The following is a 26,393-nucleotide window of genomic DNA, read 5'->3' as shown; positions in this document are numbered from 1 at the left end:
AGAAAAGAGATGTCTGGGCATGTTCATATCTACTTTCCCTCCATCACTTTCTCTCAAAACACACACACAGACAAAATGATTATCTGCAATCAGTCATTCCAGAGTGTGGGAAAACTTGAAACTATGAGGGAAATTTTGCAAAAATAAATAAATAAAGATTACCGAGGCGGAGGCGCATTAAAATAGTTGTAGAAATTTGCCATAAAAGGCAGGAAAAGTAGGTTTTTATATCCAAAGGTGAAGTTTGGAACAGGTTAAGTCAAGTCTTTTAAAACTATTTATTGTTTTGAGGACCATATACTCTATCATGCACAACATAGTTTCAGCAGGCATAAATCGCAACTGAGTGATCATATGCATTTGGGTTTTTTGTGTAGTAATTCGGCACTTTTATTAAATATGTGCAACAATACGTGGCCATAATTGATGATATTTTCCGCAGGGGTCTGTCACAAAGTGGCAGGTATCACGTTTCAAATCGAACAGCAGGCAGTGTTTCACTTGTGATACTGTTATTACGCTGTAGTTACCACCGCCAGCCTGCCTGATGTTATTACAATACAGCGGTTGTCGGTACTTCTGCCGCTTCCCCCTCGTCCAACCTGATTGGATGGATTATCAAGAATCTCCATCCTATTGGCGAATTGAACTGTCAATCAAATTCCACTGTTCGAATAGCCTGAGGACCCGCCTCCCAGTGTGGCCCAAAGTTTTCCCAAAAGTTTGTGGTTGTGTTGAGCTAGCCGAGGTAACCGGAAGTTATCAATTTTGATGTAAAAATTAAAAGAAGATGTGTGCTTTTAGTGATAGTATCGGCGGGAACTAGAAGAGACGTGAAAGCAGAAATGTCTTGAGAAGATGGAAATTGACATAAAAGTTGTGGATGAAATAAAATGTGATTTGTTCGTCAGCGGGTTCGACCTTGACCGGAAGTTGCATCTTCCACGTTGGCTCGGATCAGTCCTAGCTTGACACCATCCAAACTTTCTTTCCCTCCCCCTCTCCCACTCGCTCACTCCTTCCTTCCACTCATCCCTCCATCCATTCCCCGTTTTCACTGTGATGGAGGAACCGGAGGAGCGCTACCGGCACCGCTAGCTAGCAGACCGAGACCGAGGCTGAGAGAGACGGACCGAGGGAGAGACGCGGGCTCCGAAGACGCGCTCCGGAGGGGGAGGAAACTAGAATGGAGACGGTCGAACAACTCGTGTCCTTCCACCACATTCAGGTCCAGTTGAGTGGGGGCGCGCCTTGGGGGTTCACGCTGAAAGGAGGTCTGGAGCACGGCGAGCCGCTCATCATCACCAAAGTAAGCTAACTGTTGACACTAATGCCGTCCTTAGTTGGCTCATAAAGCACCCCTGCCCGCTCGAAGGTGGGTTTAAGACACCCACCGTTGCAGCGATACGGGAGGAATGTGGTTAAAATCGTGTTGGAGTACTTTTGGAGCAGTTTTGAAGGCACCCGGGGTGGCTGTGGCTTGCAGCGATGCGCGGCTGTGGTTGCTGCTGCAGGCTGTCCAGCTCATGTGCTCCTCGGTGCGGTGGTCAGGCTGCACACTGCCCCCCCCCCCCCCCCCCCCCCTTTTGTTACTTGCTCCGAATGGATATGAAAGCAGAAGTACGCGGTTGACGTTTGGATGAAGTGATCCAGAGGTTGGGTTGCAAAACTTGGAGGTCAAAGGGTCCCCCCCAAGGGCGCTGAAAAGGCTTCCCTGAGGGGGGGGGGGGTCTCTGATAAATGTGGCTCTCACCAGCCCCTGTCACTTCACTCCCTGGACGGTAAAACTCTCCCAGTGTTGGCAGATGATCGAAGCCACTTCAGAGCAGAAGACCTTGAAAAGGCTGCTTTCCGGGCCGCGGCGCCATGACGGATCAGCTGTTTCTGCCGGAACATCAGGCGACGTTTGGATCCAGATGTGCGGATGAGGCGCACCAGCCACGCCGGTTTCCTCCTGACTTCTCCCGGTTGCTGCGCTGCAGGAGGCGAGTGCCTGGAAAGGAGTTACCGCATGTAATTACTGGGGTGTGTTCCCCTGGGCGTGTGTGGGGGGGGGGGCGGAGCGTCTTTGTGTATATGATCAGCCTGTAAGCAGGATGTCTGACATGCAACCTCCGCGCTTGCAGCCCTTTCCCTCAGAGCCAGGCTGTTGAGAGGTCGCGGAGGTGTCGTAACTGTTGGAGGCGGGCTTCAATGCGGCGGCACTGGGAGGAATGGAAAAGACTGGCTCAGTCATGTGGAAAAGCACCGACACAGTAACGCGGCCCCTGGGAAAAAGTGACTGCCGGCGGAGATAAAAATCCAACCTGCGCTCTTGGCTGTTCTGTGTCCCGTGGCCAGTCCCGCGCGGTGGAACCCAGGAGCCGGGGGCGGAGGGAGCTGATGGGGAACGCGCTTCAAACCTTTAATGATTAAGTGTCACGTCCTTGAAGGGGAAACGGGAGAAAGAGGGGAGGGAGAGCCTGAGAGTGTGTGAAAGGTGGGAGTGTGCGGCGAGTTTCCACCAGCCTCTGTGCGACACAGACGTTTGCTGTGTCCGTGCGGACCGCGGCCGAACGCTGGCCCCAATCCTCTCACTTCCGAGAGGGAGGAACGAGCGTCTGTGTGTGTGTGTGTGTGTGTGTGTGTGTGTGTGTGCTGATTCTTGACTGCTAAAGCTGAAAACTGTGGCTTCTCTCACCCCAAAGCTTTGCCGTGGCCAAGGTCGGGATCATCCTAACCCGACCAAACATCGTTCGTTTTTAGACGTTTAGCACGCTAACGTCAGCTGACTCTTGAACCGGTCCGTTTCGTAGCACAAAAGGCCGTTTGAGTTGCGACTCTCAGACTAAACAGTCCTTGAGAACTTGTGATTTGCAGGAAACCTCCTCCTGCATTTTCAGCCTCAAGCCCAAACCTCGCCGGTGGCGGGAACGCACAAAGGGCAGTAATCCGGGCTCTGTTCTTTAGTTAGAGACTGAACAACAACAAAAAAGAGACAAAAGTGCATGAAAAAATGTGCTGCGGCTTTATTTTCTGTGTCCGTGGCCTGTCGCTGCCTGGAGGGGGGGGGGGGGGGGGGGGGGGTTGAGAGACAGCAGAGGGATCCAAACCATTTGGTCAACATTCCACCGGGAGCGTAGCAAGTGACCAGCGTGGGGTGTGCAGGGAAGGCTGTGGGCACGGGCCACACCTGGAGCTCACTTGGTGAGTTTGAGGGTCTTAGCTTGGCCAATTTAGGCCGTTCATCCGCCCGTTGGGAATGTTTGAGGCAACCGGTCAAGGTTTAAAGTCGGCACGCTTCGGTGGAAACTCAAGGCTGGCAGGAGAAGCGTGGCCGCGCGTGCACGTGGGTGCACTGTTCCGTCTGTCGCCTGTGCAGCGGCCTCAGGACGGCTCATTCCCTTTCAAATAACACTCATTGTTGCCTGGATGGATCCCAGTTCCTGGTGTGAACCGGCGGAACTGGACGGTTTTCCCAGTAGGCCGACTCAGACCGGACACGGCTCCCGGAGACGCTGTTGGCCCGTCCTGTGATGTTATGCATTATATATTCCCCTCTTCCAGCTGCGCTTTTCTCCTTTTATGTGTCGGAGCAGGGGCCGTATTTCTTGCGCGGAGCATTCCAGCAGAGCGGCACAGCGCAGCCTGGAATTCCGTCCGGAGCGGGCAGCGGGGATGGAGCCGGTCCGTAATCCGCCGCATTGTTCCTGATGCTGACAGTAACAGAAATCCCCAAAAAAGAGAGTGTTTTGACACGTGGTCGAAGGAATGCGCCCGGGTGCGTGCGCGCGTGCGTGCGCACGTGCGTGCTCCTGTGTGTGTTACCCCCTGGATTCCAGTAAAGGGAGCCACCAGTAGCATTCAGCTCTGCGGGGGGTTGATGGGAATGCCATCAGATAGTGATGCTATTGTCTGCTGTGTGTGTGTGTGTGTGTGTGTGTGTGTGTGTGTGTGTGTGTGTGTGCGTGTGTGTGTGTGTGTGTGTGTGTGTGTCCTTTGCCCTGACTTGATTTGCTGACTGTCTTTGCTAAGCAAAAACACATGTCCTGCTCCAAAAAAGCAGCACACCGATGAGCCCGACGAGCGTGTGTTCGTGTTCAACACGTCACCGTCGGTGTGTCGCCAGCGCCGAACAGGACAGAAACTATAAATCTGGGCAGAACCGCAAGATGACCGATATATTTCTGCTTTTTAATTAATAGTTTTCATTATTGTGTGTGTGTGTGTGTGAGAGAGGTGTGGTTGGAATGTAACATTCCTATCTGGGATCTGTGGAGCCTTTAGCTGTACAGTTATGTTCCGTCTAGTCTCTCTCTAAGGCTACACACACACACACACACACACACACACACACGCACAAACCTTGATATTTTCTTTCCTCAGATTACACCCAAATTGCATCTTGATGTGACAGCGAGCACTCTCCGGACCCCCTGCTGGGTGTCATGTTCGGCTGATTTCCTGACCAGGTTTTCCCACAAACACTTTTACTTCTTTTTCTCTGAGCACATCTATTACAACTAACCGCTAGCTAACTAACTAACTAACCGCTAACGGAGCAAAACAGCCTCTAACGAACGTCAAGCGTGAGGACGGTTCCCTGAAACGTTGCCTGTTAGCATTAGAAAACATGGTGTGTGTTTTTTAGGTTAACGGCTGAAGCAGCTAAGCTGGACCGACCTCTTTAGCAGCACCGGCTGCCGTTTCATCCACCTCATTTTGCATCAGTTGCTGCAGAAACCCAAAGAAAGGCCGCGAAGTGGGTCTGTTTTATATTAAATACCTTCGCTGACCACAGCGCAGCTGCTCCTTTTAATGCCAAAGCGTTAAAGGTTTCCAAAGCATGATGTGATTTTAAAAGTAGCCACTTTCAGGCATGTGACGCGTTTTTTTTTGAGGAGGGGGAACCTTAGTGTGGGGATGTTGAGAGAAGGGGATCGTAATGTGTGTTGCGCGCGCCTAGATTTGACATGATTGAGCTGATTAAGGGCATTTTTAGGCAAAGATAAGTCTTTTAAAAAGAGTCAGGGTGTATGTTTAGCGTCATAATAACAGATGATGGTGGGAAAAGTGCACCAGGATGTGGTTGGAATATGAGGAAGACATGGATGAAGGAGGATTAAAAGGCGAATGAAGAGTTGAGCCCCAGACAGGATGTGCGTTAGCTCAAAATAAGAGGCCGGCGAGAAGGTGTGACATCACAGAAACCTGAAGGGTGGGGTGGCGTTTTCTTGCCGTGGGCAGATCGACGGGCGATGGACGGATGGATGGAGAGAATAGATCAAAAGATAGAGGAGGAGGCGGAGAACAGGGAAGGGCGAGCGGTTTCAGATGTCCGCACATCTGCCGTCTGTCTCCTGCATATTTCGGCCCCGCAGATGCTCTTTTGCAGGCTTTTGAGTTTCCAGATTGTGTGAGTGGAAGGGTGGTTCCCCCGGCAACAACCAGTGGAGGGAAACGGGTTAAATTGTGTTGCCTTTTCCCAAAATTTGGGCTAAATTGGAGCGGAAACTCGAACCGGAAAGAAGAGCTTGGCGGCGAACCTCAGCTGACCTACTGCCAGTTAACACTTTCTGATTGTAGGACGCGACAAACGGACCTTTACCGGGACTGAAAGAAGAAAGAACACAACTTGCTCTTTCTGACGCACTTAAACGCACAAATTAGCCGTAAAGCCGCACCAGAGAGAAGTCCGGGTAGTTTGGTCAGGAGGGCGAGGTCATTTAGTGCTCATTTGGGAGTTAATGTGTGTGCATTTGTGTTTGAGGTGGTGCACACACACACACACACACAGGCACATGCACACCCGTGACATTGATGAATCAATCCAGTCCATCTCAGGTCCCACCAGGCCCCTGACATTTTAACCTTTGCTATTGTCCGTGCTGCTCACCGGATCTAATGGCTTCCATACCCGACAAGACACATCCAACTGTGTGTGTGTGTGTGTGTGTGTGTGTGTGTGTGTGTGTGTGTGTGACACAGCATAAAAGACAGCTCTCACACACTGCAAAGGAATTTCTTCACCCTGAAATCAATTACACATTCTGTCCTGTACTTTAAAATTCAGGAAGTTTCGGTCCCGGATTAGCACAATGCTAATTTTTCCACTTCCTCCTTAACGTCTTATTTTGAAGTATAGGACCAGTGATTTTCAAACCACAACTGCGACCTTACTCGGGGCTAATGCGGCTTGTGAGCTCTTTATTTTGCTAATCTTTTAACAGTAGCTAAGTCCGTGTTGCCGACATTCATGCGTAAATTTTACAAATCTTTTGCCTTCCTGCTTGTTTTAAAGATCCCTTAGTTAAAGTATAATTTCCTGGTTGTGTTTTGTGTGTTGGGGGTGGGGGATTATGGGAGTTGGAGTACCTTTTTATGAGGTATCGATCTGGCTGATGGCTGAGGGTGAAGCTTTGACAGTTTTCCCGTTAAAGTGAATGGAGGGGGCTGGAGCGGCGCTGCCGGGGATTGTGGGTAGCAAGGCTTTGATGTGGCCAGCTGGTTTTCACTGAGTTAAGGATGATTTTAATGGTATTACTGGAGCTTAAACAAGTAAGATGAGCTTTGGTGTGGAGCGCTTTGGATTCTGCGGCGGATTTCCCAAAGATCACCTGTCAATCAAACTCTGGGCCGCTCAGGGGTGGCTTCACTTTGATTTATCTTGTTCGCCTTTTCTTTGGTTTTAATCCTGCTTCCTGCTTTAGTTAATAAAAGATCTGTTCTGTTCTGTGGTTCCTGACCTGTTGCTGCTAGCATGTTAGCGGCTCCATCCAAGACAAAAACCAAGTGGCTACATTTCATGGCAGCCCTCCAGGCACAGACCTAATGGGGGGACATTTTAATTAGAATTTCAAATATTTAGTCTGATCCTGGGAGGGTGGCTAATCAAAATATACGAGTGAGGGGGACCCACCAGAGAGCGGCGGCGTTTTAGATAATTGCTGGATTAAAAACAAACAGGAGAAACCGCCGGACTGTTTACACGTGTACGCTTGTATATACTGTAAGTAAAGGAATTTGACATGAGAAAGTGGACAGAGCTGTGTCTAAAGCGCCATATTGTTCCCCGTTTTATGATTTATAAATATTTGCAAGTCTCAGACCCCAGTTTGGACCCGTTCAGCACGCGCCCAAGTGAGTTCAGGACGCAGCGCCGTCTCCTGGTCCTATCGGGGTCCCCTTTAGGTTAAGAGTTGACCAACTAACCAAGCACCGAGGGGGGTCGCATAAGGGAGAAAAAGAGGTAACGTGGTCAGCTGGATGTAGCACCAGGACGCGGCGTGAGGATGGCTTCAGGATGGTCAAAACGAGGCCGCGCTCTTGACCTGGGAGACGTCCACAAGCGTGGACTCGCGTCTTGGCGCGGATCCGTGCGACCCCGCCGCAGAACCTTTTCAAATTCGGCCGGTTGGTGAACACAATAAACAAAAGAGCGACTGCAGCGTGTCTTCACCCGCCCCGGAGTCGAGCCGCAGCCTCTCTCGGGCCGCCATTGTCCCAGAAAGTCCTTTTAAGGACAGCGGAGCTCGGCCGCGGCGTCGGGGATCAGCGGAGCTCGACGGCGGCTCATCTGGCCGCCGGTGCGAGCGTGGGAGCGTTTTCCCCCCCTCCCGCCGCCCCCCCTCCTCCCGCCGTGATAAAGAGAGCCTTGTGTGAGCGTGGGTGTGAAGCTCACAAGGCTCAGTCGGAGGCCAGAGGTTGGTGGAGGGTGTGCACGTGTGCACGAGTCGAAAAGAAGCTATTTAAGAGGCTCTAAAGGCAACAGTTAGAGATCAGTGGTCCCAGATGAGGGGTCCAGGGTCCAGATGAAGTCCAGGAGAAGCCCGACAAGCTGCCAGAAGGATCTGCTGTGGTTCGGAGTTCTTGGAATGTTGTTACAACGGCTTGTCAGTCTTCGCTCTTTCATCCCGGGATCCTTCCTAAAGGACCGTCTGGGACCCCGGATTCCGACGACACCGACTCCAGAAGCTCAGATTGAGCGGAGATAACGGAACCAACGGGTGTCCCAAAGCAGCCAAAAAGATCCATATAACTGAGTTAATGTCTGTGTTCCGAAGCAGAGGTCCGGCCAGGACGGTCACCTGACCCCCCACCGGTCCCTCCACCACATCATACCCAGTCTGCTCCACTCTGCTGCCGTTCACCTGCGGGGCCCAGTCGCCTGTGCGCTCCAGAAAGCGCCCGTGTGGCCGCTCCGGTGGCGGGGAGCGGCTGACCTTCAGGGGCAAATGCCAGGAGGGGGACGCTGGTGTCCATGGAGCTCTTTGTCCTTCGGGGGAGGCCGTTCATCGCGGTCCTGGAAGCGTTCATCCGCTTCCCGCTGATTACCGCCGGATCGTGCAGGATTCCCAGCGCTAGATGACGTATGTCTGCGCCTGGAGAGCAGCTGAGATCACCCGGTCGTTAGCGGAGCCAGTTAAAACAGGCCGGGACACGTGTGTAGCGTTTTACCCCGGACCCACGCCGTTACTGACAATCATTTCACTTTTCTTTACAAAGAGGCTGTTGTTTGATGCAGCCAGTGTGCAACGTGTGTGTGTGTGTGTGTGTGGGTCAGGTGACCTCACGATGACGACCTGTGACCAGCATGGGAATTCCCCCCTTTTTTTTTTTCCATCCTTCTTAAATGAGCAACACCACAGCGCGCACACGTGAACCCGCACACTCCTGCGTCAACAAGCCAGCCATCAAATCCCCGTTTGACCCGTGTGTGTGTGTGTGTGTGTGTGTGTGTGTGTTCCAGAACACAGAGAGGTCTTTCTTCTCTGCCTCCTTAATGCCAGGGACCTCACCCTGTCTGGGCGTCCCATAACGGCATGAAACACACACACACACACACACACACACACACAGGCAGGCATGTAGGTCAGACTGGAGCGAAACCGAACTAAATTGCTTTTAAATAACGGACCCCTGCCACGTAAAAGACGTGGTAACAAGAGACGATTATTCCAGGAATTAGACAGAGCCGAGTCGAGCCTGAACCACCTTATTGATTAACTGAGCGGCGCTGTAAATGAATTCCTTGTCATCACCTCACTGTCATCCTGCCTTGTTTTCCTGCAAACACACACCTGACCCGCTCTTCTTTTCATGTTTTGTCCTCACCCTCTTATTCCCCTCCTCTTTTTCATCTGGCCTTTCTTCTCCTCTTCCTTCAGTTTTTTCCCATCTGTAATGTCTGGGAAAATTACAGATTATGCTAACACTGTGTGTGTTTGTCTGTTTGTGTGGGTGTGTGTGTTTAATTTAATGGTAAGATTCTGGGTGTAATCATTGAACTTAGTGTTGTGTATAGGGAATTAATTACCACAGGAAGTGTCCTCACAAGAGTAGGGATACCCAACACCTGCATGTGTTATCATGCTAACAGCAATAAACACAATCATGCTAGCATAAGTGATAGCTGGCAGCAATAAACAGCCTCTGAAAAGCGAATTAGGCCTAAATGAAGGTAAACTGTTCCAGCTCAGGTCGGATTTCAGGTTCCAAGTTTGATTCCAGCTCTTATGTGTGTGTGTGTGTGTGTGTGTGTGTGTCCTGTGATGCACTAGTGACCAGGCCGTGCTGCCTCTCCCCGTGACACCCCCCCCCCCCCCCCATGACTCTGTTGAACAGAAGACAGACTTTTGGAGGTTTAATAACAGTAGCACAGTGCTTATTACACAGTACTTTCCAGCGGTTCATCTGAGGACAGCATTTGTGGCGTCACACAGGAAGTGATGTATTTTTAGTCGAGAGGCAATAAATGAAACCGGTTTTACCATTTTGGATATTCCGTGTTTCCCCCCCCCTCCACAGATTGAGGACGGCGGGAAGGCGGCCGTGTGCGAGAAGCTAAAGGTGGGCGACGAGCTCATCAACATAAACGGATCCACCCTCTACGGCAGCAGGCAGGAAGCCCTGATCCTCATCAAGGGGTCATACAGGATCCTGAAGCTCACGGTCAGGAGGTAAACACTTGACAACAATGCCAAACATAAACACCCGCGCACACGCCGCTATAGGAAGACTCTCCGCCACTTCAAACAGTCCGAGCGTCTGTTTTCCCGTTTAAAAACGCCCCCCCGCGCCGCAGCCGGTGGGACCGGGAAGGAAGGTCGCACGGGGTGTCTTTTCGCACGTCGCGGCTTCAGCCGTGGGGAATGTTGCGCAGGAAATGACCTTTGACCTCCAGGGTATCAAAAAGAAAACTGAGATAAGAAGGGGGGGGGGCTGAAATTAGCATTAGCGCCTGGAAACCAGATTAAAGAGCTCCGACTGTTAGTGGCGAACAATAGTTCTGTGTCACAATGCGAGCCGGCCCTCTTGGAAAACGTGATTTATCGCGTTAATTTTACAGGAGCGGAGTGGGCGTCGCTCCGGCTGTGCCTCATTATTTTATATCCTGGCGAGAGCTGCGCTCACGGCCGCCACACGCACGTGGTAAACTTACTTTGATTGACAGGCTGCTGACAGTAATTACCATCGTCGGCTTCGGGGTTTTGGCCCGCGTCCAAGCCCGGAACCCGGGCCAGTCGGGCCGCTGCGGGAGCTACACCAGGAACACTTCTGGCTCCACGCCCACACATTTGGCTCGTCCTGTTTTAACTGTGGAAAAGAGGCGCTCGGTGCAAAGCCAGAGAGTCGTTACCACCTCTTTTAATAACAGAAGGCCTGTGTTGGCGCGGGGATGAATTTGAGGCTCCGTTTTCTGGCTCGGAACTTTCCTACGAGGTGTGAGAAACTGCCGAGCGTGCGCGCCGCAGACACAGAAATCTCTTTTCTTTTTAATTAGCGCCACGTAGCAGCTGTCAACACATGGCGGCGGGCGCTAAGCGGACACCCCGCAGCCCCTCGAGATGGAGCTTTAGGATGTTTTCAAAACAGCTTCCGGCATTTCTCCGCCTCGGCTTGACGGATACGGCGACAGAACGCCGACGGTCGTATCAGGCGTTAGCCCGTAGCTGTACTTTACCTCGGCTCCGTCATCCTCCTGCACCGAAAGAAGAGGCAAAATCTTGCAAACCAATAGAATTTACTGCGAAGCCACTTTGGGAGGAAAGTGATGTTTTATAGTCCGTTTAACAAACCGAGTGATGGTAAAACGGAGCTGCAGCACCATAAACCAGCGTGAGAGCGTCCTCTGTTCCGACGTCACTGTTTTAAAATATGCAGTCTTTCAACAAAGATAATTAATTGTTTGTTAATTGGCGTGAGGGCGGTGATACGATTTTTAAAGAAAGCTTTACTTCCGTCCACAAGGTGGCAGCAGAGGCCGGTCTGCCAGTGAGAAACAGGGTATAAAAGGTAGAAGAAGACACACTGGACCTGATTGTTTTTAACCAACCGAGGATTTTTCCCAGCGTATTCCTGGCAGGCAAAGAATGTTGAGGATGGTTTTTTGTTTTTTTTTACTTAACCTGGAAATGTTTCGCACAAAGTACTTCCTGTTTTCCCCGACCTTTTAGTCGGATCCAAACCGCGCTGTTTGTCAGCTTTCTGTCTCCCGTAGACGGGGCGTGAGTACATTCCTTAACTTTGGCATCATTTCCTCCCCCCCCCCGTCCCCCCGTCCCCCCGTCCCCGGCACCACGGCAACAACATTACTTCCTGTCCAAGTTGGGCGCCACCAGTTGGTGAAAACGAAGTCTGTGTGAAGAGAAGCTGACAAAGACTAAACAGTTTATGGGGAGCTGCTGGTTTAATATTTATCGCTTAATTAGCCTGGTTAGCCTGGTTAGCTCCCGCCTGGAGTTAGGCAATTAAAACAATCGGTGTAATTAAAGATTCAACACAGTTATTTCCTTCTATTGTGCTACAAAACAATAGAAGCTGATTCCGTGACCGTTCTGAAGTACAGTTTGACCCCCCCCCTAACTGGTCTCGGCTTTTTCATGCAACCTGCCAGCAGGGGGCACCTGAGCAGGACTTTGGGAGGATCTTATATACATGAACTGTAGAGGGACTGTAAAATATCGTTTTTTCTTCTTTTTCCTGTGTTGCGTCCATATTTATCGTGTATTTTTGGTCTTTGGAGAGAGCTGCAGCCAAATTCTGCCTCTCGGATGCAGAAGAAAACCAAAGAATCGACATCCAGATGCTCCTTAAGGAAGAATCCATGTTTAGGAGCCATCCTGTTGGTAAAATTCCAGTAGTATTCCAGACAGCTGCTGTGGTTGTCGAAAAAAACCAAAAAAACCTGCCTTCCATAAGGCCTTTTTGGAAAAATGCAGGCCTTTCAAGTGAAACTCTTTCAGGCCTCTCGTTGTTGAGGCCTGTAGAATTCCCAACGCTGTCAGACCCTCTCTGGGAGAGGACTGAATTCAAATTACACCCCACAGAAGGAGGTGTTTAATTTTGGTCTCTCCCAGCACCCGTGCCACTTAAACCGATCCCTTCTCCCTTCAATCTTTTCTTTCTACCGGCTAAAAATAATCCCAGCAGTAGCATCTTGGAAAAGAAAACCTGTGGGATTACAAGGTATCCAAAAAGGTCGCATGGCAACGCGGGAGCGGGAGCGGAGTCAGTCAAAGTGTAATCACAAGCGACGCTGGCGCGGTGTTTGAACACCACGGATCCTTTTTAATCTCCGCTGCACATTAACTAAACATTTATTTAACCAGAAGCTAAAAACGCTACGTTAGCATCTTTGATGTCCTCTGCTAGCCCCACTGTGGAGGGATTCCATGTAAACCAGAACGAAGTCTCCAGGGCGTATTCCCCTCTCTGACTGTTGGGATTTGCTCCGGAATACAAGCGGCGAACGTCGGGATCTATAAAGTAATCCATAAAACCACAGCGGGATTTTGTTTCTCACATCCCAACATGCTGCAAATATTCTCTGTCCGCACACTGATGTGATCTGTCATCGTGTGTTGTGGCCTTGCACACACACGCACACACACACACACGCACACACACACACACACACACACACACAGAGTGCCTGTTGTTCAGCGTTTTGGTCCCCAGAGTCTCTGGAGACCCGGGTGAGACTGAGGGTATGCGGTGCCACGGACCTTGGAACACAATGGTCTGCCCCCCATAACTCCTTCCCAAGCTGAACAATGGACATTCCTGCCATTCCTCGAGACAACCGCCCCCCCCTCCCACGAGCACACACACACACCCGTCTGCGGGTACTGAAATGAAACATCGACAGGATGAAAAGACGCAGCCCCAGAAGGCCCTCCAGAGCAGCCGGTGGAGCAGAGAGAACCCTTCCCCTTCCAGTACCTGCAGTGCCTCTAATAGCATCGAGCTACATATGGTTTCCGCTAGCTCCTGCTGTTTAACCGCTACGTTCCCCCAGTCTCACCAGGGGGTCGTGCTTTTATCGTCGGTGTCCCGCCAGCGTCGTGATGATTCACTTCCTGTTACATCTGGAAAGGAAATGTCAGAGGATGCTAAAGTTGTTAGCCTGTGTAGCGACAGGTGTCGGCGCGACGCGTTGAATTGTCACGGTGCATGTTTAGGAACGGTGTTCCTGCCTGTTCCGGCGTTCCCTCCCCACGATGGCCAAGGATTCCGACTGCTGAGGCCTTTACTCGGAACGCCCCCACTCAGGGTGGAGCAGCGGCCGCCGGAGCCGCGTGGGTGCATCGCTGGTCCCCGCGTGTGGTCCGCTCAGGTTTATCTGTGTCCCCGGGCCTGGTTTTTATTAACCGGCCCATTAAACCCAGACCCAGAGATACCTGACACTGTCCTGACTCACACACACACACACACACACACACACACACACACACACACACACTTATCATACTTTATCAGGGACGTCAACAGACAGGATGTTCCCTTCAAACTAGTTCCCATGGACCCCCTGGGGTTTTATTAAGTCCGTTAGGTTTGTTAGAATAACAATGTCTTCATTTACAAGGTCCATCCATCCATCATCCATCCATCCATCCATCCTTCCATCCATCCTTCCTTCCATCCATCCATCCACCTATCCTTCCTTCCATCCACCCACCCATCCATCCATCCACCCATCCATCCATCCACCCACCCATCCATCCACCCACCCATCCATCCATCCACTCATCCATCCATCCATCCACTCATTCATCCACTCATCCATCCATCCACTCATCCATCCATCCATCCATCCACTCATCCATCCACTCATCCATCCATCGACTCATCCATCCATCCACTCATCCATCCATCCACTCATCCATCCATCCATCCATCCATCCACTCATCCATCCATCCATCCATACATCCATCCACTCATCCATCCATACATCCATCCACTCATCCATCCATCCATAATATCTTCAGTGGCTTTTTGAAGTTAGTGTTAATGTGATGCTTCCTCAGGGTACATAAATAACAGGACCCCCCCCCCCCCCCCACACACACACACACACGCGCACACACACAAACACACACACACACACACACAGGGTGAAGGCCTCAGACCCATAAAGCAAACAAATCAGGCCTGATTACAAGCGAACACAAAGGGGCCAGAAGGGAGGAGGTGAGCTTGTTTAGGCTTCCCAGCATAGTTAACCCTTCACCCAAGACAGGGAATGTTAGGAATCTGCTCACATGCATGTATCTTACTCTGACACGCACACACACGCACACACACACACTGGTGCAGATATAATTCTTCAGGAAATCCTTTGAAGCCCTCTAAGGGCCGTGTTTTATTAAGCGTCTGCTGTGGGCAGCTTGGTGGAGCTTCAGCACCGCTAACGCCGGCCGCGTCCCTTGTCTGAGTCTCCCGTTTGCACTGCAGCTGAAAAGTGCTGATTTTAACCACTAACAAGACACCCCCCCCCCATGTTTTTTCCCCCTTGCAATAAATTGGCTGTTTGAATCACATAAAGTTGGCGGGGGCCACTTTACTTTGATTTTCCCACGTCAACTTGGCCCGTTGCTGTATTTATTTATGCAATAATGCAATAATAAAAACCAATATCAGGCCGCCGTCTTTCACATGCAGCTTATTCCGCTGCCATTAAGATTGTTTTTTCCCTGCTTGCTCCTCATCCGGCGGCTCTGCTCTCCGTTATTGCTCCTGTATTCTGCCCCAGGGCTCCTTTTCCCCCCACTTTCCTCATCTTTCACCGCATTTTGTTTTTCTCATCTCTTTCTCTGTAAAAGGCCCCTCGTCTGTCCAGCGCTCTGTGCTTCGCTCTTTAAATACTTATTCCATGCCAACACACACACACACACACACACACACACACACACACAAACACGGAGGAAGTACCTCTCTTATGCCTCCCCAACATCAAACAATAACAGTTTGGAACTCTGGGTATTATTTTAGCCACCGTCCACACGTTTATCTGCCGTCCGCAATACTTCCTCTCTCACCGGCTCGCATATCCTGTCCAGGCGGGGGCCGAGAGAGGCAGGGAAGACATGAAGGAGAGCGAGGGAGAGAGAGGAGGAGAGGGAGAGCGCGGTGGAGGGACAAGTAGTGATGTTTTGTCTGCCAGCGAGCGGAGCGAGGGAGGAAGAGAGGAAATGGAGGGAGATGGGATATGAGGAACGTCCGTCGGTTTTCCCCCCGCCAGCCGCTTCGCTCCTTCAGACGGACTTCAGCTCCCGGACGTTTCCCACCGAGCCGCAGATGTTCGCTCTCGCCGGTCCTCGGCGGAGTCGAGGGGACGCTTCCTGAGGTCCCGTCCGAAGAGGAGCGCTTGGAAAAGGCAGCGGAGGTTTCAGGTAGGTTCGGAACGCCGGCATCCCTTCAGAGGGCTGCTCGCTCTTCCCACACTTCGGGAGCGGGTGTTTGCCGGCACGTTCCTCACTCTTTCCCGGTCCTTCCATCCTCCCTCCCTCGAGCTGGCAGAGATTCCAGATTCGTGCGTCTGTCTGGGATCCGTCCTCAACTGTATCGAGTCCATGTGTGCGACTCCGATTATGCGCGTTGACCTTTGCGCCGCCAGTCAGCTGTTGCTCTTTCTGACCACAAAGAGGGACATTCCAGAGGATCCGTAGATAAAAGGCTCATTCAGAGCCCAGAGATGCAGGACTCATCTCCCCCAGCGGTCCACCACCTCCCCCGTTGCAGAAGGATCCGAGAAGACGTCGTGCATTTTGGATTTGGATCCCGGTTGTCCGCTTCCTTGTCGTCGAATTTGCCAATAAAGTCGAATCATGTGATTTCCCGAAAAGGCCAGCAAACGAAGTTACAGAGTCAAAAACCGAAAATAAGAATTTCGTTATGACTCAAATATAAACAGTCAACTTTTGGACTCAATTATGGGTTTTTTTTTTTTATTGAGACCGAAGAATGTGGAAGGCTGAGGCACACTGAGGACGGGTGACCTTGAGATAAGGACAATGAGTGGCGCTTCCAAAGCATCCTTCATATCGTACAGTGACTGGGAATTCTGGGAATTCTTGGATGTTCTGCACAGGTGAAGACGTTAGCCAACCACTAAAAGGTCGGGGTTAGCATGTAGCACGCGGAAGTTGCCGGTCGCCAGCCTCACCAGTTCCCCATTTTTGGTGACCAAGAAAAAAACTATTTAGAACCCCCCCCCCCCCAAAAAAAAACAACAAACTTGCGGGAACTGTTATTGTTGACCCCCTCAGACACGGAACGTTTCGGAAAAACAGCAATTATTTAGCAGGCGGTTTGGAAGAACGCCTCCGTCCTCCCCTGCACGGATTAGGAACACAACAATTTGCGTGTTCCATTTTTTCGGTTGCCAAATGGCACATTTTTTATTTAAGTGTTGTTTTTTTGGTCTCGATCTCACAGTCTCGTCGGTCGTTGGATAAAAAGACGTATTTTGGCAGGGTTCCCGCACGTACTCATACGCAGGCGTAAAGGCACGGAACGTGGCCAGGAGAGCTCGCCGATCGGAACGAGGGAGCGAGAACCAGGAAACACAAGTGTTTATTTTGGACTTGGCTTCTCCTGCTCCCACTTTATCATAAACACTGTGAAAAATGCTCCTGCAGCCGCATTCCTCACTCCAAATTGTATCTCCAAATGTTTTCCTTAAAAACCCAGAATCGTGTTGTTTTACACGCCTGTGGGGGTTGGAGCCCCCCCCCCCCCCCGTAAAGGTCACAGAGGGTCATAAGAGTCCAGGTTACATCACGTTAGCTAAGTTCAAGTCAGGCTTAAATCCGCTGAGACAAGTTCAATGAAGCTCTGACACATCCTAGTTGAGATCTCATCTCCTTCCATTGTTCATGTTCTTTACATCCCCCCCCCCCAGTAATTGTTTTCCCAACCGTGTGGTAATAATGGTGGGTTCTGAGGGGGGTGGGGGCTTTAACTTAGGTCGCACATTTATATTATGGGAAGATTCCAGCACCTTTCCAATGCTGGTCCCCTCAAATCCAGGGTGTAGGCCGGTGTTCAGTCTCACACACCAAGTGGAGGTGCAGGTGAACGAGGCTAAAGGGTGAACCTGTAACGCTCGTGATGTCCCACTGTTTGCATCATCAATATTTTCCTCACCTAACTCTCTCTCCCCCCTCACCTCCACAGGCGTAGCGTCCCCGTCATCAGGCCCCACTCTTGGCATCCGGCAAAGCTATCGGAGCCGCCTCTGCCGCCCCCGCCCCCTCCTCCATCTCCGCCGCCCTGCCTCCCCCCGGCCGACTCCCCACCTCTCCCCCCTCCTCCCCCTCTGTCTGCCATGCAGCTCCACCCCGGACCGTACACCCTACCCTGGCACACGACTGACAATAGGTGAGACTCCAAAATCCCCAATTTTTTATTGATTTTTCCGCTTTTATTAGCCGGTAAAGTTGCTTCAAAATGACAAAGGCTCCGGCCGTGCTGCGTTCGAGTCACACTTTGGGTTCGTCATCCCGGCGAGTCTGTGACCTCACGTCATGGGGATTTTGGTCGCCGTGACTCGTTCCCCTAAAAAAACCCACAGCCGCCGCCAGGAAAGAGGTGACGTCAGCGCGTCCCAGTGTCAACACTGCCCACGCAGGAAGCTACCGCTCTATTTTTTACTTGAAACATACCGAGATTACCAACAAAGAGCTGCTGTTTGAGCCCGTCTCTGGTTGCTGTCTGAGATTCTGCTTGGTCCAGTTAAGCCCGCCCACACCGGTGACCACGGATCTATTGTTTGGCCCCCCCTCTTTGTTTCACCTGAATATTTTTATATGGCTCCAGAAGAATCTGACCAAAAGACCCGAAACCATCAGAACAGTCTTTGGAGCGCAGCATGACCTCATCTGGCTAAACTGTAATCCTTTAACAGGAAAGAGGAAGCTGGCTAAGTTCTCATAATGACCAACCACAAAAATAGGCCCAGGTTGGGTTCTGGTAGCGCTCCAAGATGGTTCTGCTGATAATAATCAGTGATATAATGCACTATACTGGGCTATAAGAGTCACAAGTGGGTAGAGCCACATTTTCTGTGTGTGTGTTATTCCCACAGCCTCTCTTGCCTGATATGGACACACACACACACACACACACACACACACACACACACACACACACACACACACACACACACCATCTGATGAGGAGGCAGCTCCCTGCATAACTCTGGACAATGGCATGTGACTTCTAGAACATGTGGACAAAGAAGGGAAGACATTCAATAAACTGTAATTGTGTGACAAGGGAGGGACAGCTGGCGTGTGTGTGTGTGTGTGTGTGTGTGTGTGTGTGTGTGTGTATGCGTGGGGGGGGCTATCCAGACAAAGCGTGTTTAAAGGACACTTCCGAGTTTATCTGCATTCACACAACACACTTTCCTCATCCCAAACATTATGCGTGCGGGCCGGTTTATGTGCGTCAACTTTCCATATGATCGGGCCGAGGTTTGTGTCATTTCCTGTTCAGGCCCCTCATTTCCTCACTTCCTCTCGCCGTCTCCGGGGTCAGTCTTATACCTCCTTCAGAGGACATTTTCCCATGAAGATTAATCGCTACATATTAATTACATTTTAACAGCGTTTCTCAGAGGCCCTTTTTGTCCATGTGCTTGTCTCAAAAAAGATGCTAACGACACTGATCACGGGCTAATAGTGAACACTGACCTGTGAACATTGATGCAAAGGCGGTGGGACAGGACAGGACAGGAATAAAGGAATGGAATAGGAAGGGCTGAATCAAAGTATGACTAAGGGCTTTGGACTGGGGCAGTGGGAGTGGATGAAGAGGAAATCCCTTTTCCACTTTAGGAGGCTTCCTCCGAGGCTTCTGAAAAACACACCGGGCTGCTGTGGATCTTCGGCTTAGTCCTGATAGAAAACAGCCCGCGCAGCTGTACTGCTCAGCAGTTCGATGGTCGCTCAATAAACTGGTTCTGGGGGAGAATACATGAAAATTGGAGGTAGCAGAACGAAGCGAAGCGTTTCCAGTAACGGGTTCTTCTCCCTTCTGTCTTCAGTGACTTCTCCCTGCAGTGGGGGCAGCTGTCCAGACCGTATTCCTCCACTGACCGCAGCAGCTCCCTGGGCTCCATGGAGAGCTTGGACACGCCCACGCCGACCACGCAGCCATATTCCGACTCCTGCAACTCGCCCATGGACCCCGCGGCCTTCAACAACAAGAGAGACTCCGCCTACAGCTCCTTTTCCGCCAGCTCCAACACGTCCGACTACGCCATGGTGCCGCTCAGGACGGAGGACGGCTGCTCCATGGACAACCTCCTCCAAAGCCTGGGGCCGTCTCCTCATGGGTACTCGGGTGCCCCGACTCTGGGGGGCTCCTCTGTGGAAGGGACCCAGCTTCTCATGCAGAAGTCCAGGTCACTGACCAGGCCGAGGCCGAGGCCCGTCGAGGTGAAGGAGAGGCCCTCTTCCTGTTGCTATGACAACGAGCTGAAGGGAGGAGACTTTGAGCTCCTGAGAAACGGCGAGAGCGGTGCGGAGGGAAGGAAGAAGGCACCTCAGCCTCCAGCCAGGAAGGACAGTTTCAGGGCGACCCGGAGTCGCCCCAATGTTGCGGACAAACGCTGCGTCTCCGCTCCTGTTGAAATTCCCAGCGTCCCCTCGTACGACGATGGAAACAACCCCCCTCTGAATGCTGGAATCCACAACGGGTTCTCTGGCCCGGGAGACAAGGACAGAACTCGGGATGCCTCGAACTCTCTGACGAACAGCGGGTTTGACAAAGACCGCCGCTCCCAAACCCCCTTAGATCACTTTCCCGACCGAGAGACTGCATCCGCAGCCCACCTCCGCTCCTCCTGCTCCGGATCGTTGTCCCCAGAACCTTCGTTAGAAGCTCAAGGGCCGCAGCTCAATATCAGGCGGGCCAAGACCAACAGAGCGTCTGTGGGTCTGCACCGGCACAGTGCGCCCGAGAAGCTCCTCGCCACGCAGCTCCAGCTGCTGCAGTTCGCTAGTGATGGGTCGTCGCCGGAACCGCGCGGCCAGGATGATGCCAACGACGGCTGTGGCCGTGCGGCGCAACCCACCGGCGCCGACCATCGGGGAGCTTCTCACAGTCACCTTCATGCAAACAAATGGGAAGGCAGCCGCAGCTCGACTCCGGGATCCGTTTTTTTGGAGGGGGATGAGGATATTTCTAGCGAAAAGGTGGGAGGACTGAGCATAAATGGTGGCTGCCACCCTCCCGTGGAACATCAGCACCCTTGGGGTCGCTCCGTGAGTGTCCCGGGGGACGCTGTTGACATGGCGGCCCCGGGGAGATCGGAACCAATAGCAGAGAGGGACTTTGAGCCTCTTAGCTCTGCCGCTAGCATGGACACTTTACTGGAGGAGCAGAAAGCAGCAGAGAGAGAAAAGAGTCAATTTAGAAAGGAGGAAGGACAGGCAAATGTTAGGAGGTCCTCCAGAAGCCATTTCCGCAACCGGCGCCGGAGCGAGAGGTTCGCCACCAACCTCCGCAATGAGATCCAGAGGAAAAAGGCCCAGCTTCAGAGGAGTTGTGGTCCCGGAGGGCTGCTTTGTAGTGGGGAGACTGTCCAGGAGGAAGAAGGTCCAGAACTCAATGAGGAGGAGGCAGATCCTGACCCTGATCCTGGAGCGCAGGCTGTTAAGGTTTGGAACGCTAAAGTCGTGCCGACTCCACCTGCTGCCCCCACGGAGAACTCCAGCATCCCGGTCCAATCGAACCAGCCTCAGACGGCGACGCACCCTGAAACCTCCGGCCGGTCCAGATCTGTTCAGATCCTGGACCCAGGCGTGCCGAGCTTCGGTGTCGGAATCAGAGTGGTGGAGGAACCGGCTCCAGCCGGCAAAGCTCGAAGGTGGCGCTGGACCCCCGAGCACAAACTACAGCCAGAACCCGAACCGGAGCGACGGTGTGGGCTCAGTAAGGTCCAGGGGGTGACGGGGTCGCGGCACGGGGTTTGTGCCTTCACCTCCTCGTCGTATGGCCGCTCCTCTTCCTGCTCCAGGATGGAAGAGACGGACCTCCTTCCATTCGCTGACCGGATGAAATTTTTTGAGGAGACGTGTAAGAGTGTGTCTGCCAGTCACAGGCAGAGGAGACCCCAAGGCCAACCGGAGGTCCAGTCCGGAGACCCTGGCCAGCAGCAGCCTGCCCAGAGGAGATACTCTTTTCAGGGGGGGGTTCAACAAGAAAGCCCCCCATCTGTGAGTACTGGCAGGGATCGGCAGGGGGGGGGGAGAAAGGGAACACTTGAGGGAACGTGAAGAGAGGTTGAGAGAGAGGGAGAGGCAGGAGGTGGAAGCGGAGAAGGAGAGGGCGAGGCTGAGGGGGATGCAGCTGGAAAGGGAGCGGGAGGAGAAGTTGAGGCGATGGGAGGAGGAAAGGGAGCGGGAGGAGAAGTTGAGGCGATGGGAGGAGGAAAGGGAGCGGGAGCTGGAGTTGGAGCGGGGAAGGGAGACGGAGAGGGCCAGAGAGGCGGAACGTGCCAGGAGCCAAAGGGAGAAGGAGCTGCAGAGGGGGAGGAAGGATTGGGGGGATGAAGGCGCGAGGCTCGGCGCGGGTCAGGACTTTTACGGGGATCCTGGAATCACAGCGGGAACGTTCCCGAACCGGGACGCGTCGCACCCCCTCCAGCATCATCCCCAGGCGTTCTATCGCGACCAAACCCAGAACCAGGCGGCGCGGTCTGCCTTTCATCCTGTCAACGCCCCCCTTCAGCCCCCAGAGAGCCGGCAGAGTCGCACGGCCACAGAGGTGAGGCCGCCGCCCTCGGGCGGATCTAGACTTCCCCACCCTCATTAACCTCCGCCCGCTAACACGTAGCATCATATCGAAACCTTCCTTCATTCCATCGGCGCTGTTAACAACTTCAAATGTCTTCTCCAGACGTATCCCACCCGGCAACAGGAAATGAGCAGGCTGAACAGGAAGTACAGCCTGACCGAGAGGTGAGACAGAACAAACACGCGCAGACGCACACAAACAATCTGTCTTTTAGCAAAATAGACCAACTGAAACAAAACGGCCAACGATTTCCTTTCTGTCTTCTGGAGACGTGGTGGGGGGGCAACAATGGGGCAAACCTGTGATTAAGTGTGTCCCGCGATCATGTGACCTGTATGTGTTCTGTGTGGGGGCATCGAGGGCACGTTTGTGTTGGGGGGGGGGGGTTGGCTGAGCCTGGAATGCACAAAGGAAGCATTTAGAGCCATTTAGCCACTTTCGCTTATCAAGGTAAATTTCAAATCTCTTGGCCACGCCCACCCTCCATCTGAAGATTTGCCATCGTTCTATAAATAAAGATGGATTTGCTGCAACTACTTTTAGATGTTCGAGTTGCTCTGGCTAATGTTTGCTTTTTTGATCATTTTCCCGCCTGGGTATGAAAAAAAAAAAATCAAAGTTGTTCCATTTTTCCGCACGTCAGGGACGACCCGGGATGGAGACGGGAGCCCGCGCCTGTAGAGGGCGCTCATCAGCACCCCCAGCACCTGCCGCAGGCCCAGTGGGGACCCAGGCAACACGACGGCTACAACGCCGACCGAAACGGACACGCTTTTGCTCCTCCGCCGGCCGCCCTCTCGCTCCGGGGGCGGGCCATGTCCGAAAACGACCTCCGCTTCGACGGCAGCCACCGCTGGTCCCCGTCCGTCGGCGCCTCGACGCTGAGCGAGGTGGAGGAAGGAGCCGGCGGCGTCGGGGCGGGAGAGGTCGGCAGCGGCGCTCCTCCCGGCAGGAAGAAGACGCCGCCTCCTCCGAGGCCACCCCCACCAAAGTGGGAGCAGTTCCACCGCAGGAGGGCGTCTCACCACGCCCTCTTTCCCTTCTCTTCCGCTGCTCCTCACTCCATCCCTCACTCCTCTTCATACCTCCCCCTGCCTGAAGCGTCCAGACAGAGGTCCCACAGCCTCCCCCCGGAGAGGCCGGAGGTGTCCCAGGGTTGCCCGCGCTGCACCTGCAGCTGCCGCCATGCTCAGGACCCCTCGCCCATCCACTCGTCCAATCAGACCCAGCCAGCCATGCAGGACCGCCCCCTTTCCCATATTCCGTTAAGTCCGAACCAGCCGCTGGTTCAAGAAGTGCACTTCGGAGTCTCTCCACCCAGTCCGATGTTCTCCAGGAGGGCCTTCAAACCAGTGGCTCCGCCCCCAGTGGAGGGGGCGACAAGTAGGCGCGAGGAGCCACAGGAAAGGGCGGAGCCTATTCCGGAGGACGTGAGCAGGTGAGCGAGGGAGCATTTGGATAAATAAAAGTGTGAAAAAGTGCTAATAAAATCTGTTTGTCTGCAGTTACCACACAAGCCCTCATCAGGACAATGTCCACAGGAAGCAGCCCGCCGTGAGACCAGGAGCCGAACGGGAGAGGCCTCCATCTCCCAGAGTTCATAGCGAGCCCCCACGGTCACCGCCCACAGAGAACGGACCCGTCGAGTCCTACTTTGCTCTTCAGCAGCAGCAGCTCGGCGGCTTCCAGAGCGTCGAGCACCCAAAGCTGCCGGAACCGGGGACGGAATCGGAGACGACCCTGAGCCCCAGCCCGGCGCACAGCCTGGACGCGGACCTGGACATCCCCGTGGAAACGGACATCGACGACTTCCCAGAGGACGACGGGCCCCCGGCGGAGGGCGAGCCCATCACCAGCGAGCTGCCCTGCTTCGCGTTGCCGGTCACGGTCCTGGAGACGGACATCGACACCTTAGCGAACGCCGAGGGGACCCCGCTGGGGGAGGAGCCGGAGGGCGGGGAGAGGCGGAGCCTGGAGGAGCCGGAGGGCGGGGAGAGGCTGAGCCTGGAGGAGCTGTTCCCCCAGAGCAGCGAGGGGGAGTCGGGCACGGAGAGCTGGAGGGGGGCGGAGCACAACACGGACAGCTTGGACAGGTACGGCCTGATCAGAACCGCGTCTTCTTCTGTGGTTTTTCAGCTCCTGAACATCTCCCTCCCCCTCAACAGGCGCTCCGGCGCCAGCTCCAGCTGCTCCTCCTACTACAGCACTTCGGCGGCGAAGGCCCAGCTCCTGACGCAGCTGAAGGACTTCGCCGACGACAGGGAGAAGGACGACGACGAGCTGACCTACAAGGTACTGGGACTGCTGGGCCGGGCGCGACCGAGACCAGAAAACGATGGGTTTTTTTTGTATTTCCACCAACAAAAGTCTGTCGTGTGGCGCAGAAACAGTTGATGGAGAGTCTCCGTAAGAAGCTGGGCGTGCTGAGGGAGGCCCAGCGGGGTCTGCAGGACGACATCCGGGCCAACGCCCAGCTGGGCGAGGAGGTGGGGTCGCAACCAGAGTGTCACGTCACCTTTGTCTCGACTTGGCTCACCGTGCGCGTCCCCAGGTGGAGAGCAAGGTGGTGGCCGCGTGCAAACCCAACGAGGTGGACAAGTTCCGCATGTTCATCGGCGACCTGGACAAGGTGGTGAGCCTGATGCTGTCGCTGTCCGGGAGGCTGCTGAGGGTGGAGACCACGCTGGACACCCTGGACCCGGACACGGAGCTCCACGAGAGGGTGAGGAGTCAGGTGGGGGGGGGGGGGGGGGGGGGGGGGGGGGGGACACGCGCGCACTGAACAGCCCCAGCACAAAACAACTGTGACCTCTGCCCTCTAGCTCCCCCTGCTGGAGAAGAAGCGTCAGCTCATGAGGCAGCTGTCTGAGGCTCGGGACCTGAAGGAGCACGTGGACCGCAGAGAGCAGGCGGTCAGCCGGGTGCTGGCCCGCTGCCTCTCCCTGGAGCAGCACCGAGACTACAGGTACGGGGCCGTCGCTGACGTCTAAAAGCCTCACAAAGGTGCCGAATTTTGCCAATGAAGCTCTTTTGATTCCTGCTACAGCCACTTTGTGAAGATGAAGGCCGCCCTGTTGGTGGAGCAGCGGCAGCTGGAGGACAAGATCCGCCTGGGGGAGGAGCAGCTGAGGGGCCTGAGGGAGAGTCTGGGGCTGGGGCTGGGGCTGGGGATAGGTATGGGAATATCCATGGGATACGGAACTTACTGAAGAAAGAGAACTTGTACTGTAAATCTGGATTAGCGTCACTTATGCTAACCTTCAGCACCAAAGACATGTCCTCGATGAATGTCTCGCGAGACGCTGCTTTTTCGTTTTGTTTTGTTCGCGAGCCTCCTGGTTCAGAGAATCGGACGAGTCTTTTCATCATCAGCGACGCTAACGTCAATATCGCGGCCTTTGGGAAGTTAGCTTTAGTCTCCTTTTGTGTTCACCCCCGTTGCTGGCTGACACCTGCATTAGCATTCTTATGGGAATAATACTGTAACAGGCACGGCTGATTTAGGGCGCCGAGTTTGAGACTCCGGCCACGTTTTACTGTTATCCTGTCCCACGTTAACAGTTGTGTACAGAAGACACGTGTTTTTATGATGTATATGATGTGTATATAAAGCTCTTGGATTTGTGACTGGAACTGGTTGTAAAAAAAACCCCAAAAACTGGTTGTTGAAGAACGAGTTAACGTTTACTGTATATTTGAAGGAGGTTTTTTAAGTTTGTTTGTTTCAAAGCAGACTTAACTTGACGTGCGTTTGCGATGATTTTGTTTACAGGAAGTTACTTCGACAGGTAAATTAACGGCCTCACAGTAGCTTCAAGACTAAGTTAGCTAGCTTCTCTCTGAATTTGCCGTAGCTTCCTGTTTAGCGCAGATATATCTCATCAAAATTTACAGGAAACAAATGTTTTCTCCAAAAGAAAAACGTCTAAATAAATAACCTGATTCCTGCTTATTTGACCCCTCTCTCCCAAACACGTTTACATCTGCCCATCATCCGCTCTCAGAACGAAAGATGTGACTTTATCAGCATCTCCGGGGAAACTTCTTGAAACGAACTTTCAGTGTGGTTTAAAAAAAAAATCATCTTCAACAGTTTAATAAAAAAGAAATGTTCTTTCTTCAGTTCTGGTTCGACTCATTTGTCCTCAGATGTTCTGTCAACACCTTGAATTTCAAAATGTTAACTTTTTTAAACGTTTCAGTGCCGTTTGGCTCGGTCGACAGAAAGAAAACATCTTAAATCTGTTCCTGAAGAGGGAGTACATTCTTCTGTCTAAGATCTGAAGAATCAGAGCTGATGGGAAAGAAAGAAGGAGAAAAAAGG

At 52.9% G+C, this 26,393-nt stretch overlaps 1 protein-coding gene across 1 annotated transcript; it reads left to right on the top strand.

Moving 5' to 3' along the window:
- The first annotated feature begins 987 nt into the window (after nt 1–987).
- Nucleotides 988–26,187, top strand: shroom4 (shroom family member 4). The gene is given in 13 exon segments (XM_029840241.1): nt 988–1,309; nt 9,787–9,938; nt 17,441–17,644; nt 19,314–21,551; nt 21,553–22,039; nt 22,172–22,233; nt 22,713–23,507; nt 23,575–24,162; nt 24,235–24,361; nt 24,454–24,555; nt 24,621–24,791; nt 24,892–25,034; nt 25,116–26,187. Coding segments are annotated over 13 exon segments (5,355 nt in total). The 5' UTR covers nt 988–1,186; the 3' UTR covers nt 25,279–26,187.
- Nucleotides 26,188–26,393: the final 206 nt, after the last annotated feature.

This window comes from Takifugu rubripes, chromosome 8 (genome assembly GCF_901000725.2).
Source record: "Takifugu rubripes chromosome 8, fTakRub1.2, whole genome shotgun sequence".
Lineage (NCBI taxonomy): Eukaryota > Metazoa > Chordata > Actinopteri > Tetraodontiformes > Tetraodontidae > Takifugu > Takifugu rubripes.
The sequence above is the reverse complement of the archived record's forward strand: the minus strand, read 5'-3'. Positions and strand labels throughout refer to the sequence as shown.